The sequence below is a fragment of the Epargyreus clarus genome, unplaced genomic scaffold (genome assembly GCF_041222505.1).
Source record: "Epargyreus clarus isolate Ecla_fem2 unplaced genomic scaffold, WU_Ecla_fem_2.2 ptg000014l, whole genome shotgun sequence".
Lineage (NCBI taxonomy): Eukaryota > Metazoa > Arthropoda > Insecta > Lepidoptera > Hesperiidae > Epargyreus > Epargyreus clarus.
In genome coordinates this window covers 55,916-74,599 of record NW_027332222.1, presented here as the reverse complement: position 1 = coordinate 74,599, position 18,684 = coordinate 55,916, and the positions used below count along the sequence as shown (strand labels likewise).

The window sequence follows — 18,684 nt, the reverse complement described above, 5'->3', positions numbered from 1 at the left end:
GCGCGCCCTTGTATAACAACAGTATTCGCTGAGTTTCTCTACTTAGTGAGCACGCGTGTGCCTTCTACATTCAATCCGCGTTAAAAGCATATGTCAATTTGGCGCTAAAATACATTATAGTTTTTTACACCATTGGAGCAGCAATCGAGCAGCCAGTCCACCTGACATTAAGTGACTACTGTCACCTATAGACATCCGTATTCCCTCCATCCATCCATATGTGACGACTATATTCATCCGTATTCCGCCTACCTTCAAACTAAAATACAGGAGTCCTTCACAGTTCTGTTATTAAGCAGAAATAGGTGTGACGGCTTTCGATCCACAGTAGGTTCTACCATTTTTTAAACCTTTAGTGCTCAAATCTCTTTCCTTATCTGTCTTCGTTTCCACAATTATTCTCTTGGCATTTTTTTTTCTTTTTTTCTTCTCGAGGGGGAAACCTTCAAAAGGTACCCGACGACGTGGGAGCGACGCCGGGTTATGTGGGATTTTTACCGCACTAAAACCCCCCCAGTGGCTGTCCTCAACGCTTGTTGGAGAACTCCGGGATCTCCGACGGAACACAACCGGAGCCCTCCAAGCGCGATACCCCGATCGGGCTCTACCCTTGGGGAGCAGTTTTCTCTCCTCCCACATCATGTAGTGTTTACGACGGTATGCGACCACACGTACCGCCGTCCTTCCCGGGGTCGCTTACTGGACGGTTCGAGCTCCCACTCTTGCCGCCCGCAACCCCGGAAGCTCCCTTTTAGTCGCCTTCTACGACAGGCAGGAGATACCGTAGCCCTATTCTAGTTCCGGAACTACAGGGACATGGCATTTATTACCTATATATTATTATTTATAATATGTTCGCTTCAATAATGAAAATTTCCTCTTTTTCCTATACATATGCAAATGCGACGCAACGCAACTGCAATCCTTCACCAGGAATGATCGCATATTTGAATTGTGTGTACGGTTAGATAACCGTAATCGTACACACATTATGTAAAAGCTTCACACTCACTCTTGTCAGTCTTCGATAAGCTAATGTTATTGTGAATTCAAGCGGAGACAGGTTTTCGTTTCAGTGCACCCTGTCATGTTCTTACCGCGCCCCGGAGAGGCTTCTCCTCGAGCGCCGGTTCGTAGCTAATATTTTATACCTTGAAGCGTTATGACCCGAGCGCTACCAACTTACAGAAAGTGGATACAACTTACGGAAGCTTTCAGTTATAATTTAAAGACTCTCGACGTTAAGCAATTCAACGGGGTCGATTACGTTCGTGAGTAGTTTGGCAAAGTTCAAGGTGGTAGGGCGGGCGGCTGTGTTGCGGCGTCGGGTGCTGCGGGCGGAGTGGCGGCGGGCGGCGACGGCGGCGCGCATGCGCGGCGCTCCCGGCCGCCGCCGCTCAGTCAGCGCGCCCGAGCCGCCGAGGACCCCGCCACCGACGCCGCTCGCGACCCGACGCTCGGTGAAGCTCGAGCTGTGGGCTCGGTGATGACTCCACGACTATCATCGTCGGAGGTCTCGATGAGCGAGGTCTGGGCGCGCCCGGCGCGACGGCTCCTTGCGCTGCATTGAACGTACGTAGCGGCCAGCGGCGCCGCGGCGCGCCCTGCTCGCCGCCTCGCACTCCGCGCCGCGCGGCGGACCGTGCGAGGTTTATTTACAACGTGTTGCGCGACCCCATTTCTAAATCGGACGAAATACTAGCGTTCTGTGTGTCACCCCGCCGACGACCCGAGGTCACAGCTTCAGTTTTATAACTCCGATTATCTCCGCTCTCATGCTCTAGTTTTTATGATGTTTATTATGATTTAAGCACAGACCTATAATTTAAGTTATAAGTGGTAATAACCTTTCGTTATACGCGAACGTAGAAAAGTAATAAGCGCACGATAACAAAGATGCAGATCTGAAAAGAGCAGGCACAAATAAAAATGTAGTTCCAGAGAGTCTAAACCCACAAGATTTCTTTAAATTATTTGTCACTTTTTTCTACATTACGGTTAAATACAAAGGGAAAAAGTTAATATATATTTACACTAGTTTTTATATAACCGTTTTCATTTGCTTATAGTGTGAATACCTATAGTACCTGTTTTAAATAAATATTGTTATAAACAACGAATATGTATTATATAAAACAAGCAACTCCCTTTTCATCGCACAGATTCATACATGTTCTTCTTCAAATCCGATGCATAGTGAAATCCTCTGCTATTTTAATCGTGATCCTCACCATTCACGCATGTCTGCCTGTTATTCTTTAGTTATTCCTACTTTACTTGGCTATACGTATTATTATCACTTAACTCATAAAGTAAACTTCACGTGAAGGTGGAAGCGTGAAGCTACCTACTAGTTAAATACCTACAAATCAAAACTTCCGACAAAGTAAAAGTAAAATAGAAGTAAAAATAGGTATATAAAATATTTATTTTAAAGTATAGTCACAGATTAATAAAGAGTTACTAATAGTAAAGTACTGTAAAGGGTAAATAAGTTATAGGTACCTGTAAATACAGGTACCTTTACATTGATGTAAATCAAATCAAATCAAATCTTTATTTGTAAATATAGGTCTTACAGGTGTTCACATGGTTATATAAAGTGCGCTATATTTGACCCTTTTGGGTATACAAATGACATAATTAATAAATCATATTAGAGATATTTAAAAAAAAAGTGTCATTATCATTATTTACATGCATAATTATTACTATTATTAAATCATTAAATTATTGATTACAATATTCATTTAAAATAACTTATTTATTAAATTATTATTAAATACAATAAAAGTCATATATCAGCGTCAGTAAGAAATTCATGAATTGTGTAATAACATTTATCGGTTAACATTTTTTTTAATTCCGTCTTGAATTCTGTCATATTTTTTAGGTTACGAAGCACTTCCGGGACTTTATTATAGATTTTAGACTAAACTAAACACATCAACTACAAAATAAAGGACGGCCGTCGCACATAAAGCAGCTGCTGTCTTTTTAATGGGATCTAATAATGGGATTTACTTAAAAATATATTTACTTAAGTTATGCAAAAACTATGGCTAAGTACCCACTCAGGGAAATGGGTATATATTTTTTTATAATTGTTACAGTCATATTTTAAGCTACTTATTTTATAAGTATAAGTAATAATGTTATTTGGTTGTTAACTTTATATAAATTAAAATAAGGTGCACCAAACGAGATCGCGAGGTAAATATCGATCAAATTATATTTGTATAACAGGAGTAACGGAAGGCCCCCTTTGATCTCGGGTGGTGACGCGCGGTGCGTAATCTGTGCGGTGGAGCGGAGCGCGGCGGGCGCGCGCGGGCATGGCGGCCGCCGGACGCGCCTGACGCGCCATGCGCGCCCGCCCCCTGCTGCTGCTGCTCGCCGCGGCCGCCGCGTCCGCGCTCGCCGCCGCGCCCGCGCTGCTCGTGCTGCGCTCCGCCTGCCGCCTGCGCGACCCCGCCGCCTTCTCCGAGCGCCGGCTGCGCGCCTACGCCGGCGACGCGGGCCGGCCCGCGGCGCTGCCCCGACCGCTACGTATTCTCGGCTACGATGGTCGGTTCGATCGACTGGAGTTGCTGTGCTACAAATGTCGAACGGAACGTCTGAGGTGATACCTCTTTCTCTTCCGCAGAAACCTGCGGGAAAAACTGGCGCACCGCGATCGCTCAAAATGCCTTAGCGACGCTGAGTGGGGGCGGGAGCGTTATGTGCACGGGGCGCCCGGGCGCGGGCGTGTGCGGCGCGCTGGCGGCGGCGTCGCGCGTGCTGCGCCGGCCGCAGCCGACCGCGTGCGCCGCGCCCGACGCTCGCGGCGCCGCCGTCGCGCAGCTGGCGAAACGGTTGAACTGGCGCCGGGTGCTGCTTCCTTCCCAGGACATTGCATTAGGAGCCGAATGTTCGGCTGCTTTACGTAAAATTGAATCCTCCCTAGCTCATGTCGGAGTGACAGTTTTACGCACGATTGTCTCCTATGATGAAACTACTTCATACCCGCACGGTATGTATCTGTCGGTTGCCACAATCTTAATATATAGGTAGTATGTGAACTGACACTTATATTAACAACTCTTTTGTATTTTTACAGCTTCACTTTTCTGCGTTTCCGATTATTCTTCCTCAGTAAGCGAATATATCGGCCTCGGTGCACTTCTGTTCTTGCACATTGATGAAGTGGAACCATCAGAAACAACATCACCTCATAATACCAATAATAATAATGGATTTCCCGCTATGAGTTTGCCCCACGTGAAAAAAGAAATGACCCCGTACATTCCGTTATCTACGGTCCCGGGAACTGTTAGTTCAACATCCAATTCTAAATTATTTGAAAAATCTTTTACGTCGCCGTCGTCGGTCGCAGCACCAAAATACGAAAATGAAATTCAGTCGTTACCTACCGCTACATGGACTGCAAAATTTATATCAGTGTCTCAGGTAGTCACAAGTACTAGGAAACCTATTAACGTGCTCCAGTCAGAAATGGACGAAATTGATAAGACTAGTTCACGATTAAATTTAAAATCACAGAATTTGGTTCGAAAACGTCGAAAAACGGAGAAGCGTAGCATCGGTAGCATAGGGTTGCTATTCAAGAAACTAGACAAATCTTTTTATAATCGTACTTTGTTACTGAGTAATGATTTTGAAGAAACTACTTCAAAATCTTTCGATTTCAATGATGTGTACCGTGAAGCGATAGAGATCGGTCAAAGATACGCATACACAGAACATACTGGAATGGAAACTTTTCGAACAGCCTACTTCTTGTACGAATATTCGTCTAAAATCGAAACGCACTCTTGGAAACGAGTAGCTACGTTTTCAACTACTTTAACCCGAAACATAAACAGCTTGGAGGACTGGAATACAATAGTGGATGTAATTAACACTACCGATGGTTTGGAACGTTGGGAGGTGGTGGAAGGAGCGGAGCGCGAGCTGGAGAACGCGGGCGCGGCGAGCGCGGCGGTGGGCGCCGTGGGCGCGCTGTGCGCGTGCGGCGTGCTGGCGCTGCTGGCGGGCGGCGCGGCGGCGGCGCGCGCGGCCTCGCGCCGCCGGCGGCTGCGGCGCCGCCCGCGGGCCGCCGTCCTGCTAGCGCCAGCCGACTTCACGTTCCCGGCGGACGAGGGCCGGCGGGTAGGTGAGGGCATGGAAACCATGCTGTCGTGGCTGCAGCAGCTGCACGAGTTCGCAGGCCCGGAGCCCGAGCGCCCGGACTTGTTGAAGCGCCCGCCGCCGCCGCGCGCTCCCTCCGCGCCCTCCTCCACCTGCAGCGTTACGCGGCTCGCCCCTGACACTCGGATCAGATATAAAGTACGTAACTGACTGATTGTATCGTTTTTTTTTATGATGTTTTGATGATGTACGAATTCCCTTTGATCCGAAACCAATGCCGTTAGATATATAATGCCAAAGCCATTAGATATATAAGAACGGGAAGTCAAATTTAGTTATTCATAATAGAATTAGTGATTAAAAATTGGGTAGTACAGTAAAAATATATAAGTGAGTCGTGAGTCGTGTGCCCCGCCAGGGAGACCCCGTGCACGTGAAGCAGCTGCCGGCGGCGGTGCTGGAGCTGCGGCGCAAGGCCACCGACCTGCTGCTCGTCATGCAGAGTCTGCGTCACGAGAATCTTAATCCATTTATCGGTAAACAAATGTCCTAGTATATAGCATATGATGTAAATAGTATTTCATTTCATCTACTATACTTCGAAGTGTCAAGTTTTAAAAGCAGTCGGTTGGTTAATTCAAATAATCGCAGTATCAATACCGAAAGTTAGATGAAGGAGGACAAAGTGTGATGAGCATGTGCAGGGTGTCTTCCGGAAGCGCGGCCCGCGCTGGTGTTCGCGGCGTGCGGGCGCGGCTCGCTGGAGGACGTGCTGGTGGCGGACGACATCCGCCTGGATTGGACCTTCCGCCTGTCGCTGCTGACGGACCTGGTGCGCGGCATGCGCTACCTGCACGCGTCTCCGCTGCGGCTGCACGGCCGCCTCACGTCGCGCAACTGCGTCGTGGATTCGCGCTGGGTGCTGCGCGTCACCGACTACGGCGTCGCCGCGTTTACGCGCGCGCAAAACTTGCCTCGGCCGCCGCGTGCCGCTCGAGGTCAATATTACGTTGTATACTATCTAATTTTTAGTGCATAAAAATAGCCTTAATCTTTGTGCTAAATGAATCGCAAAGTTCGTAAATGTTGTTCCCCAAAATATCTATACTCATTTCATTAAATTCCTACAGGACCAGATTATTATCGTCGTATCCGAGACACAATTTATAAAAATAAGTTTTATTTGAATAAATGTAGCTGATAACTCGTGGAGCGGTTTACGTTACAGAGCTGTTGTGGACGGCGCCGGAGCTGCTGCGCGAGGCTCACGGCGAGTGCGGCGGCTCGCAGCCCGGCGACGTGTTCTCCTTCGCCATCATCATGCAGGAGGTCATCGTGCGCGGCGAACCCTACTGTATGCTCGCTTTGACACCCGAAGGTAAAACAAATATCGATATCAGCGAACCAATTGTTCGCTGGACGCGTATCGAGAATGACAGTGGACCGTGCCAGGATACAAGCATACGAAATGAAAGTTATTTTGGACGGAAAAAATAGAAAGAAAGAAAGAAACATTTATTCGGATAATTGCAACACAAATGAAATACTATAATAGAGAGAGAGAGACCAAAAAAATGAAAATACCAAATAAAAAAATAATTACCTTAATGCAAACTCATTCGAGTCATATTTTGCGTAAAGTTTGTAAACCTTATATTAATTATCGGCTAAAACAGCGACATTACATATAATGTTTATTATGAGATAATGAGAAGTATTAATTCTCTACCCACATCCATTCTCTACTCAAATGCAGTCTTATTTACTTAGTAGAGTAGCAGAAACCCTACAAAAAAATGTTTTTTTTTAATCTACCTGTACCGTTCACTACGTAGTAGGAACTAAGATAACAGTTTTGGGGGAAAGGTAGCGTAATAAAACCAATCCCGATGAGTGTCGGTTTTACACTAATTTATTTAAGTAGAATATGTAAAAATGATGACTGTGAAATTATGGGAGTGTGCATGAAATGTCTATATGTGTGCACTTACATACGAAAAATTGCCAATACGCATTATTGGCATCACGTGTACGTGCAGTAGCTCGTACATCCTGCCGACTCAAAATGAGTAAAGAGAACCGATAATTATTAAAAAAAAACTAAAATTAAGAAGCATGAACTCGTTAAGTTCGTATGTAAGTACGTTTCTGCAAAATAATGAACGAATACAAAATTATAATGAGTTAATCAAAATGTTATAAAATCATTTTACGTGCGTTAACAAGGTGATTCCATTATTTTCTTATAATTAATCTAAAGTTAGGTTATGTTAATGTTCAGTTCAATTTATTCAACGCGCACTATTATGACGGCACTATAATCACCTATAACTCACTATCAATACGAGGGATATTAAGTGTAACCATTTGCACACCACTTGTTCCTGGCGAGTCCGAGTGACTCTGAACGACCTCCGTCGCTGCCCGTTTTACCGTGTTACGGGTAACGTTGGATAGCTGAAGTATTCGTCGTCGAGCTTTACACCTTACAACTGAGTACGTTCCTCCTGCTAGTAGGACAACTACTAAAGTTAAATACAGTACTGTATACTGGTGAATATCATGAACGCTCAAGGTTGTACTCGATTCTTTTTGTAGACTATCTATTTGAGTTCTTAGTTTGTTCCACTGATCTGTATGATTCTCAGGAACGTAATGCTCACCAAACGAGGAGTTGAAAATTTTATTAAGGACAGAAATCTCTGGAATACTTGGAATATCATTTTGCACGTAGACATGACTGAGCAAGTTTTCATTGTGACCATAAATAGATAAATCATTACTCTTTAGGACACAACCTGAACCGATGTCCAGAACACCATTCCCTGTCAATGAACTCTGTTGCATTCCATTTGGGCAGAATATGCGCACTAAGCATTTCTCACAACACGAGAACAACCATCTGTTACTAGCATGCAACTTGACCCAGCGCTCCTCGCAAGCCGACACCTTTGTACTACACATTGTTTTATTATTAATCGTTATGTTACAGATAGACTTCGTAATTGGTAATTCATAAATAGGTCTGTTAAGGACACATAGTAGAGAGTCAATTAAATAATGTGTACAAGTCTGTATGTCAGTTTCTGTTAGAAAAATAAGTAAATTCTTTTGAAGATTAAATGCCATGTAAGGAAAATTAGTTATAGTATAATAATATTTGTGAGGTAAACTCAAAAGTTTATCCAATTGTAAGGGATCCCTCTTAACTAGAGGTATTTTTACTTCCATTATTAAATATTGAGCACCAACCCTAGCACTAACCTTCATCAGCTTGTAAAGTTCCCTAATACTCTGTTTATCGACAGGCAACACTAAGTCCCCCTGCAAATGACTGTATATTACATTTATTTGTTCCAACAGTTGCTCAGGCGGTAGCAAATGTACGTCTATATGCCCCTGAGAAATATCCGTCATCATATTTATTAAATTCTCTTGTATACGTTTTAAACCAGAAATTACAATACTCGCACTTAAACTTGAAGAAACGATATTGAGTTCTGTTTCTACTTCACTCAAAGAAAGAGAAACAGCACGTAGATGGTTATCTAAAATTCCAAACTGTTTATTCATTATGTTTTCGTTCCTACGAAGTACGTTATATTGCCCCTCAAGGACTGAGGTTTGATTTCTAAGAAGTGCTTGTAAATGATTTTCATTAAGTGAAATTCTTTTAATATCTAATTCATACTGCCTCGCAAAACGTTCATCGAGGACGCCAAACAACGTGTTAGCCAAATACCCAATGCCATTTATTAGGCCTCTTTTCTTTCTCTTGCCAATCTGACTCCTAAGTAAGCTGTTGTAATGCTCGATTTCCGTTAGGTCGTGTTGCAACTGATATAAAATGCTTTTATATTGAGACGGTAACATGGAACCATTAGCTTGCGTGTCTAAACGAGTGACGTAATTACGTATATTGTTTAATCCCGTCCAAAATGTAGTCATATTATAATAGACAATAAGTTTCCATTCATCCTGTATTACATTAATGTCACAAATACGATCAAAATAAATACTTTGATTACCGTTCAAGTATGTCACGTTAAACATACTCTTAGACTGCACGGGAGATAAAATAAAGAAAAATAGTAAAAATGTCATAAAGTTAACAAGTCGATTAGAACGTCTAGAAGTCTTAGAACGCTTCTGTTTAGAATCACGACTGTTCGGGGCGACCTTCTCATCGGACGTAGCTTGCTGTACGTCATCAATCACGAATGACTGTTCATCCTCCTTCACTGGTAAGAGAACCAGCTTCAGGATAGGTCTTTTAATCTCTCCGTTCTTAGTTCTTAAGGAAACCACGCGAACATGACCATCTTTACCGGGATGCACGGCCGTTACTCTACCTAATGCCCATTTCCCGGGGGGAAGATTGTCTTCCTTGATGAGTACAATGTCATCAATCTTTATGTTCTTGTGGGGATAGTTCCATTTAGATCTTATTTGCAGCTGTTGCAAGTAATCTGTTGACCAGCATTTCCATATCCGTTTGTGCATAGCTTGTACCATTTGCCATCGCGTTGTTAAGTTGATGTGATGTGGATCCGTTTGTGGTCGTGAAATGAGCGCGTCCCCAATAAGAAAATGACCCGGTGTTAGGTATTGGTCATCAGGACCTTCAGTTAACCTGATGAGCGGTCGTGAGTTAAGACAAGCCTCGATCTGTTGTAATAGAGTGATAAATTCTTCGTAGGTGAGTTTTTGTTCACCTACTACACGACGTAAATGATATTTCATGCGTTTCACGGCCGCCTCCCAAAGTCCACCTGCCGAAGGGTAAGCTGGCGCGTTAAAAATCCAACGTACGTTGTAGTCCCTGATCTCATTGAAGAACCGAGTATCTATAGTTTGTAGAATTTCGTGATACTCCCTTTTGAGTAGCCGATTTGCTCCCACGAAATTCGTACCATTGTCACTGTACACGTGACTTGGTGTTCCACGCCGAGCGCAGAACCGGCGGAATGCAGCCAAAAAACCTGGAGTACTTAGGTCCGACACTAGTTCTAAGTGAACGGCCTTGGTTGCTAGACACACGAAGACGGCGACATACCCCTTTAGAGTCTTCACTCCACGTCCCTTGTTGGCCTTAATCTCGAAGTGACCAGTAAAGTCCACGCCCGTGTGAGTAAAAGGACGTGAAACTGTAACACGGGGCTCCGGTAGGTCCGCCATGATCTGTGAATTCTTTTCACTAGTATTAAAACGACGACATCTGACGCATTTTCGGAGTTCCCTTTTAACAGTGCGAAGACCACTAATTATCCAAAATTTTTCCCGAATATACGACAATGTCAAGCTGGGTCCTCCGTGTAATGTAATTAAATGTGCCTGAATAATTAGGAGTTCGGTTAAATGATTGTGGCTTGGGAGAATTATCGGGTGCTTAGATGATTGTTGTAATCTTGAATTATTCAGACGCCCTCCAACTCTTAAAAGCCCGTCCGATTGGTCAATGTAAGGGTTGAGGCATAATAGTTTACTACTCTTTCGTAGATGTTCCCCTCTGCTTAATCTATAAATATCATCCTGAAATTCCATATACTGAACCGTTCTAATAATTAAATTATAAGAATTGTTCATTTCGCTTACTGATAAATAATTACGTCGTGACGTATTTTGTCTGTCGCGAATCCACCGGATGTAACGTGAGAGCCAGCCTATTGTTGTCACCGCGCGGGTTATTGAACTGCAATCGTTTAATAATTTTATAATAAATGAATTTCTGTCATATAAAGCAACGTTCACACTGGCTTTCTTAGTTTCAATAGTAGGAGATTGATATTTTTTATTGCAAAGTAGGTTCGAGTCAAAATCTACCAGCCATTCTGGGCCTTCCCACCACGCAGAATGATTCGTTAACTGTTTCATGGTCAGGCCCCTTGTCGCGCAGTCAGCGGCGTTATGCTCCGATTTGACGTGATGCCAACGTGATGCAGGAACAATGTTTATAATTTTTTGCACTCTATTTGCAACGAAGTATTTCCACCGGTTAACATCACCGTGAATCCATCCGAGGACCACCATCGAATCTGTCCACGCGTAAATATCAATGTTAGATGCAGTATAAATTCTAGTTATCTGCTTGAATAACTGCGATAAAAGAAGAGCACCACATAGTTCAAGTCGTGGTAAAGATTTTTTACTTTTTATAGGAGCTACTTTAGTTTTTGCCGTTAGCAACCTTGATGTACAAGCGCCCTTATTGTCTCTAGTAACAATGTACACACAGCACGCGTAAGCTTTTTCCGAAGCGTCACAAAACCCGTGTATTTCATAATAATTGTTACTACCTATATATCGAGGAATTTCAATGTTATTTAAGTTTTGAAAATCGCATTTTATTTGTATCCACTCATTTTTAACAGCGTCCGAAACTATATCATCCCACGAAATGTTCTCATCCGACCATGTTTTTTGAAACAATAATTTCGCTCTAATAGTGAGCGGCGATAACCATCCTAGCGGATCAAATATTTTTGCAATATGAGACAGTAATGCCCTTTTAGTTAACTTTTCTTCATCGCATAGATCGTCAAATTTATTTTGAAATGTAAATGTATCGGAATGCGCGTTCCAACGAATACCTAGCGTTTTTCGTGTTTCCGAACATTTAAAATCTAACGGTGTGTCAATTTGATCGGACGGCAGGTCGTTAACGAGTTCGGGAGCGTTGCTGGACCACTTCCGAATGTTCATTCCCGCCCCTTTTAATATGTTGATGATCTGTGATTGTAAAATCTTCGCGCCATCAATAGTATCACTACCTTCTAGAAGATCATCCATATAGAAGGAATTCTTTAACGCTTCCGCAGCTAAAGGAAACTTACTAGCGTCGTCAATGGCTAGCTGATGTAATGTCCGCATGGCAAGGTATGGAGCGGCCTTTGTTCCGTATGTGACTGTTGCCAGCTGATAATCCGTCATTGTATCTGAAGGGGAATACCTCCAGATAATGCGCTGTAAATGTTGATCCTCTTCTCTTACAAGTATCTGCCGGAACATCTTCTCTATATCTGCCGTCACAACATATTTATGCCGGCGCCAGTTGATGATGAGACTCGTTAAGTCCTTTTGCAGATTAGGGCCGCGTTCCATTAAATCATTAAGGCTGTTACCTGATGATGTCTTACATGATGCGTTAAAGACCGTTCGTAGTTTAGTTGTGGAGGAATCAGATTTGATTACTCCGTGGTGCGGAAGATAACATGAGGTCATATTACTATTTATCACCTGTTTCATATGACCCATTGTCTCATAATCGGACATAAAGTTTACGTAACTTTGACTAAACTCCGAATTTTTTAACATTTTTTGCTCTATGTTACGAAATTGAGCTATGGCTTTCGATTTAGAAAGACCTAACTTTAGTTGAAAGTCTGGCTTCATGGGAAGAGCAACCTCATATCTACCATTTGATAAACGCCTAGTTGTAGACTTATATAAATCCTCACAATATTGATCTTCAGACGATAAATTAGGAGTAGTATCTTTAACCTCCTCTAGTTCCCAGTATTGAGACAAATCTGGTACGTTATTTATTATTACGTGACAGTTAAAAGTCTTAACGTTACCCGACAAAATCCACCCTAACTTCGTTTGTTGAGCTATTGGCGCCGTGTTAGGGCCCTTAATCAGACCACTCATAATAATATCCGAATAAACACTAGCATCCAACAGAAGATCAATCGGCCGGGACACGTTGTATTCCGGATCTGCTAAGTTAATGTGTTGTAGATGTGACCAAGCCCTCTTAACAAAAGTACAGTTAGGTAAATTATTATTTATTACGTACGAAATAACTAAAGCTTGTGTAGTAAACTCGTAGTCATCGTGAATAGAGTTACACTCGAGCGTTACGATCCCCTTGCTTTGTCGCGTGCCGTTACCTACTCCCGATACGGTTCCGTAGTATCGTTGTCTCGGAAGGCCTAACAATTGAACCGCGCGTTCTGAAATTAAAGATATTTGTGAACCTTGGTCGAGAAGAGCTCGTAACGTAACAAACGTGCCATCTGCGGCCTTCACACGCAGCGACAGGGTTGTAAGCAAAATCTCCTCATCATCTGTAGCTACATGGTTGACCGTTGGTTGACTGGTCCCTGCTGAATTTGCGACAATATCATGAGATGGATGAACAGATTGCGATTTATTGGCGTTCGAAATACGAGTTTGCATTGCGGAACCCTGAATAAAGGCATCATGTAACATCGTATGATGTTCGCGTTGACAGTATTTACACGTTTTAGTTGAATTGCATTGTGTGTCGTAATGTCTAAATAAGCAACATTCGCAAACTTGTAATTTCCTAACTATTTTTAATTTTGCGTCAGGCTTTAATTTATTAAATTTAAAACACTTATATAAAACATGACTTTGATTACAAAATGGACATGACCACGTGTTACAAGTAGTTGAGCTGACATATTCCCGTTTGTAATTATTACTTGAATTAAAATATGGTGTACGATTGGGCTTAGAATTAAGCATTTTAGGCTGATTATAATAAAGCTTGTTAGATACAGGAGGAGAGGTTTTTTCTCCCCTGTGTATAGGCTCGAGAGCGGTAAACTTACTCTCTAAAAACTGCATAAGTTCTGTAAGCGAAGGCAAGTCACGTGGAGATTTACGTGACTCCTTGTAGTCCGTGTATGTACTTTGATCTAATTTTTTAGTTATTATATGAACTAACAGGGGGTCCCAGGTTGTCATATCGACTCCCAGATTTTGGATAGCGTGTATGGATTCCATAGAAACATCATACAAACGTTTAATTTCATTAGCAGTTTGCTTATGTATAATGGGTTGTGCTAGAAAGATCTCAATATTTTTAGTAAATAAGACCTGTGGGTTGCTGTATCGGTGCACCAGCAGATCCCATGCGGCGTCATAGTTATCTGCGGATATGTGAAGGTGCTGTACAAGGCGTTCGGCTTCGCCCTTTAACTTTCCTTTCAAATGTTGCATTTTCTGGCTTTTAGTCAGAAGGTTGTTGTTGTGTATGCTTTCACAAAAAAGATCATGGAATGTAGGCCATTGTGTGTACCTACCAGTGAACACAGGTATATCCAACTGTGGTGTGGAATGATGTAAGTGCGCAGTAGAGGCTAACTTAAGATGAAGTGTTCGTTTAATTGACTTAAATGATGTTTCATAGAATTCAAACTCCTCATCATAGTTTCTATCGGACCCTTGAAGGATGTTGTCTATCTGAAGATGCAAAGCGTCTATAGCCTTCCATCGACATTGAACGTTGTTCAATTCGTCCTCCAGCTCCCACTTATCGCTTATTTGACCCACATTAATAGATTTCGTGAGCCGATTGAAGGCTCTAAAGTTGGTACGCTGTAACGTTAAAAGCTCAGCGATTGTGTCTGTGTGTCGTTGCGAGACCTGCGATGTTGGTATTTCAGTGCTGGAACGCGTTGGAGTTAGCCGAGAGGGACCTGGTTTTTCCTCCGCTGTAACCTCCAAAGCTTGGGTGACAGAGCATGATGATATTTTTTGTCGAACGGCGTTGTAGTAGTCTCTCGCCTGCTCAAATTGATTACCCTCAAAGTACGGATGTTGTTCGTGGTAAGCACCTAACTTATCGTCGCATTTTTTGAATTCCGCCCACAGTTGATCTAATTTATTGAGCCGTTGCTCGATGTAATCCCTAGTCTTGCGACTAGTAGGATCCTTATTAAAGTTACGTTCCATTTGCTGCATCGAGTCGAGGATATCAGCTTGGTGTTGAATTAGCTTATCCATGATGACTGGTTAAAGTATTATGAAAACCTTACTTGAGTTAAGGATACTTAATCCTTTGTTGCTGCTATGTAGCTGGAAAGCTGCAGTGCTACGACGAGAGCGCCTCACAGTGCAGGAACAGTCCAAGTGGTTGAAAGCACAACACTCACTTTCACCGTTTGTGAAAAAGATTAAAGTTCAAACAATTAAAGATTAGAGTTCGTGACCGTTTGCCACATGTTCCGTTAAACACGATAGTCTTTATAGAAGTTGGTATGTAGTCCAAATCACTTTAGTCCACGTTCACCGTTTGTGAAAAGGTAAAAAAATCTGTCACCGTTTGTGACCTGTCACCAAAAAAGGCTCGAAGGACCAAAAAACTGTACCGTTCACTACGTAGTAGGAACTAAGATAACAGTTTTGGGGGAAAGGTAGCGTAATAAAACCAATCCCGATGAGTGTCGGTTTTACACTAATTTATTTAAGTAGAATATGTAAAAATGATGACTGTGAAATTATGGGAGTGTGCATGAAATGTCTATATGTGTGCACTTACATACGAAAAATTGCCAATACGCATTATTGGCATCACGTGTACGTGCAGTAGCTCGTACACTACCTCTATATATTTATGCTACTTGTTTATAATATTGTTTTGCAAATGTTCAATAAAGATAGAATAATTACAATGTTAAAATGGCACTGTGAGTTGATGACCGAGGTGCTTATCGACAGAGATCGTGGAGAAGCTGTCGCGGCCGCCGCCGCTGATCCGGCCGTCGGTGTCGATGGGCGCGGCGCCGCCCGACGCCGTGAGCGTCATGCGCCAGTGCTGGAGCGAGGCGCCCGACCTGCGCCCCGATTTCAACCGCCTCTATGACATCTTCCGCCATTTGCATCGCGGCCGGTTAGCCCCCACTCCTATTCCTCGAATGGATTTCGAGGTCCTAATATTTTGCCTGGTTTTGTTCTACCTATTCATAAATCAAAACGTTTTGCAGTAAAATCAACATCGTCGATTCCATGTTCGAGATGTTGGAAAAATATAGCAATAATTTAGAAGAATTAATTAAGGAACGAACTGAGCAACTAGACATGGAGAAGAAAAAAACCGAACAACTTCTGAACAGAATGTTACCGAGGTAACGTGGCAATGCATTGTTATCTGTTAGGTGTGGTTTTATTAAAACAGGGATTTATATAATTAAAATATTCACATCAGGTCTGTGGCGGAGCGATTGATGCTCGGTATGCGCGTAGAACCCGAAGAATTCGAGGAAGTGTCAATTTACTTCAGTGACATAGTCGGGTTCACGGCGATCGCAGCACGCTCCACTCCGGTGCAAGTGGTCGACCTACTGAACGACCTGTACACGACATTCGACGCTGCCATCGAACAGTACCGTGTGTACAAGGTGGAGACAATCGGGGACGCATACATGGTGGTGGGCGGCCTACCAATACGCGCACGCGACCACGCAGAGAGCATCGCTACCATGGCGCTGCACCTGCTGCACCTGGCGGGCCGATTCCGCGTGCGGCACCTGCCCGCCACGCCGCTGCACCTGCGCATCGGCCTGCACACTGGCGCCTGCTGCGCCGCCGTCGTCGGCCTCACCATGCCGCGCTACTGCCTCTTCGGCGACACCGTCAACACCGCGTCGCGCATGGAGTCCACTGGCGAGTCTCACACTTCTGTTTTACTGTAGCGAACAGAACTAATATCGACATAAAGTTAAAAACTTCTACTTCTTGTGACAGGTGCGGCGTGGCGGATTCAGGTCTCGGCCACGACGGCGGAACGTTTAACGGCGGCAGGCGGCTACCGACTACGCTCGCGTGGACTCACTCAAGTTAAGGGCAAAGGTGCTATGCACACTTACTGGCTTCTCGGGAAAGATGGCTTCGACAAGCCATTGCCCACGCCCCCACCGCTCGAGTAAGTTACCTTATAAGCTTGCCTATATCGGCCTTCGTGGTTCGACTTACTCGAATATAACTAACAAAATGTGTCTTAATCGAAATAGATCTGAAGAAGTATTGTTCGAAACGGACGGCGAGAACGAAAGCGAAGCATCTACGCCCCCCGCCGTGGCGGCTAAGTCTGCGTCTGTCGAGCGACAGCGGTCGGATCCCTCACCCACTTCGGACAAATTTGGTAATTTCTTTTTAATTTATGCCACACATTTTTTTTATTTTTATTTTTTAAGGTAAATATTAATCACCACTGTGCCTTTTTATGTATCCCTACATTTTAATCTTTATTTTTTTATTTTAGAAGTTAACTTTTTCTTTGTTTTATATGTAATTTTTTTGAGATAAATTCCATTACGTACCAGCATTTTATGGTCCGTAATTTTATGACGTCATTTTTAATATTTGGAAGTATCTAATGCATCAGAGACTGTGGCCTGATATAAGAGAGATATAAAGAGATTCGCGGACCGTTTTGTCTTTGTAATTTCAACGAAGTATACAAAAGTTCTTGAATATTTTTCACACCTAGCCTGGCAGCGATCCGGTGCAGTGTCGGCTGACAGCAGTCCTCCGCCACGCGCGCCGCCCGCACGCTACCGCTATCTACGCTCCTCCGTATCTACGTTGGTCGCCTTTGGCGATACCTCGGCGCCATCGGAGGGGTAAAATATTTTCATTTTTATTCTATGGGTACTTATTTTTGAAATAGACTTCATCTATGAAATTTCCCAATACTAACTATTGTGAAGTATTCTTTGGCTTGTAAAAATTATACCTTAAGAATATAGTTATTACACACTCGCCTTGTAGCACCCAAGAAATAAATTATAAAAATCAAAGTTTCTCACACTAAATACGACCAGTGTGATGGCGGTTACTTTTCAAATGATGTTTTAACAATTTATAGCTAATGTCAGGCTTGTTTAGTGTTTGTGTGTTATATTCTAGTACTATTATACACAGAATGGTAGGTTATTGTAATATAATTGTAAATAATTTCTGACGTTGAAAACTTTTCCTAGTTTTTTCCCCATTCACCTCTTAATCCCTATTCACCCCATTTTACGGTATCTAAGAGATAATTGAGTAACGGTTATAAATGTTAAGGTATTTGGCGAGCGGTCCGCGAGCGCTGCGGCGGCAGTGGTCGCTGGAGCGCGGCGACGCGCTGGCGGCGGCGGCGGCGGAGGCCCCGCCCCCGCCCGCGCCGCGCGACGCGCGCGAGCCGCTGGCGCTGCGCGCGACGCCCGCGCGCGCGCCGCCGCCGCGCTACCGCACGCGCCGCGACGCCGCCGACGACGCGCGACCTCCCTAGCCTCCCTCCAGTCCTCCTCCTCTCCCCTCCGACAATAATTTTGGTAGTCGTCTTTTGCACCGGCCGGTGGCCGATTCGTTCCCTTTGATCGCTTCCCGATCATCGCACACTTGCAGCCTTGCCGTCCTAGTCGTTTAATAATAATCTTGAGAAAGGTTCGACTATGTGTATTGTTTCAAGACTATATCGTGAAGTTTTTGGTGCAGAGGCAATGAGTGAGTGATGATCTTTAGGTTGTTTGTAGGTTTTATGACCTATTATGAATAATGTTGTGATCGAGTAGACTTAGACTTAGCCCGTGTCAAATTATTTTTCTTAAGAGAGCACCTCCGACTTAACTATTTTATCTCGGGTGATTTGTGTATTTTTGAATCTTTTCATAATAAATAAACATGTTTTATTATACTTGGCATTTTATTTAACCCGCAAACATTGATTTAAATAACTATGGCAGTATATGGTGATGCAATAACCTTGCCATTAACTTTCTAGAGCGTCGAAAACTGGGATACACAAAAACTAAATAA

The 18,684-nt window shown here is 43.5% G+C and overlaps 1 protein-coding gene across 1 annotated transcript; it reads left to right on the top strand.

The window, feature by feature from the left end:
- Positions 1 to 1,405: 1,405 nt before the first annotated feature.
- On the top strand, positions 1,406 to 18,157 carry LOC140747436 (uncharacterized). Its single transcript, XM_073079890.1, has 14 exons — positions 1,406 to 1,734; positions 3,247 to 3,567; positions 3,647 to 4,012; positions 4,100 to 5,328; positions 5,549 to 5,666; positions 5,835 to 6,128; positions 6,359 to 6,508; positions 15,601 to 15,772; positions 15,867 to 16,007; positions 16,088 to 16,545; positions 16,627 to 16,804; positions 16,893 to 17,023; positions 17,372 to 17,504; positions 17,950 to 18,157. The coding sequence occupies exons 2-14, from the start codon at positions 3,366 to 3,368 to the stop codon at positions 18,155 to 18,157; spliced, it is 3,780 nt and encodes a 1,259-aa protein (XP_072935991.1). The 5' UTR covers positions 1,406 to 1,734; positions 3,247 to 3,365.
- Positions 18,158 to 18,684: the final 527 nt, after the last annotated feature.

Excerpts from the sequence above, each read along its gene's own strand:
- LOC140747436 (XM_073079890.1), top strand. The coding sequence starts at position 3,366 with ATGCGCGCCCGCCCCCTGCTGCTGCTGCTCGCCGCGGCCGCCGCGTCC. Across the intron at positions 3,568-3,646 it reads ACGTATTCTCGGCTACGATG|AAACCTGCGGGAAAAACTGG; the intron begins GTCGGTTCGATC and ends TCTCTTCCGCAG. Across the intron at positions 16,546-16,626 it reads GTCGCGCATGGAGTCCACTG|GTGCGGCGTGGCGGATTCAG; the intron begins GCGAGTCTCACA and ends TTCTTGTGACAG.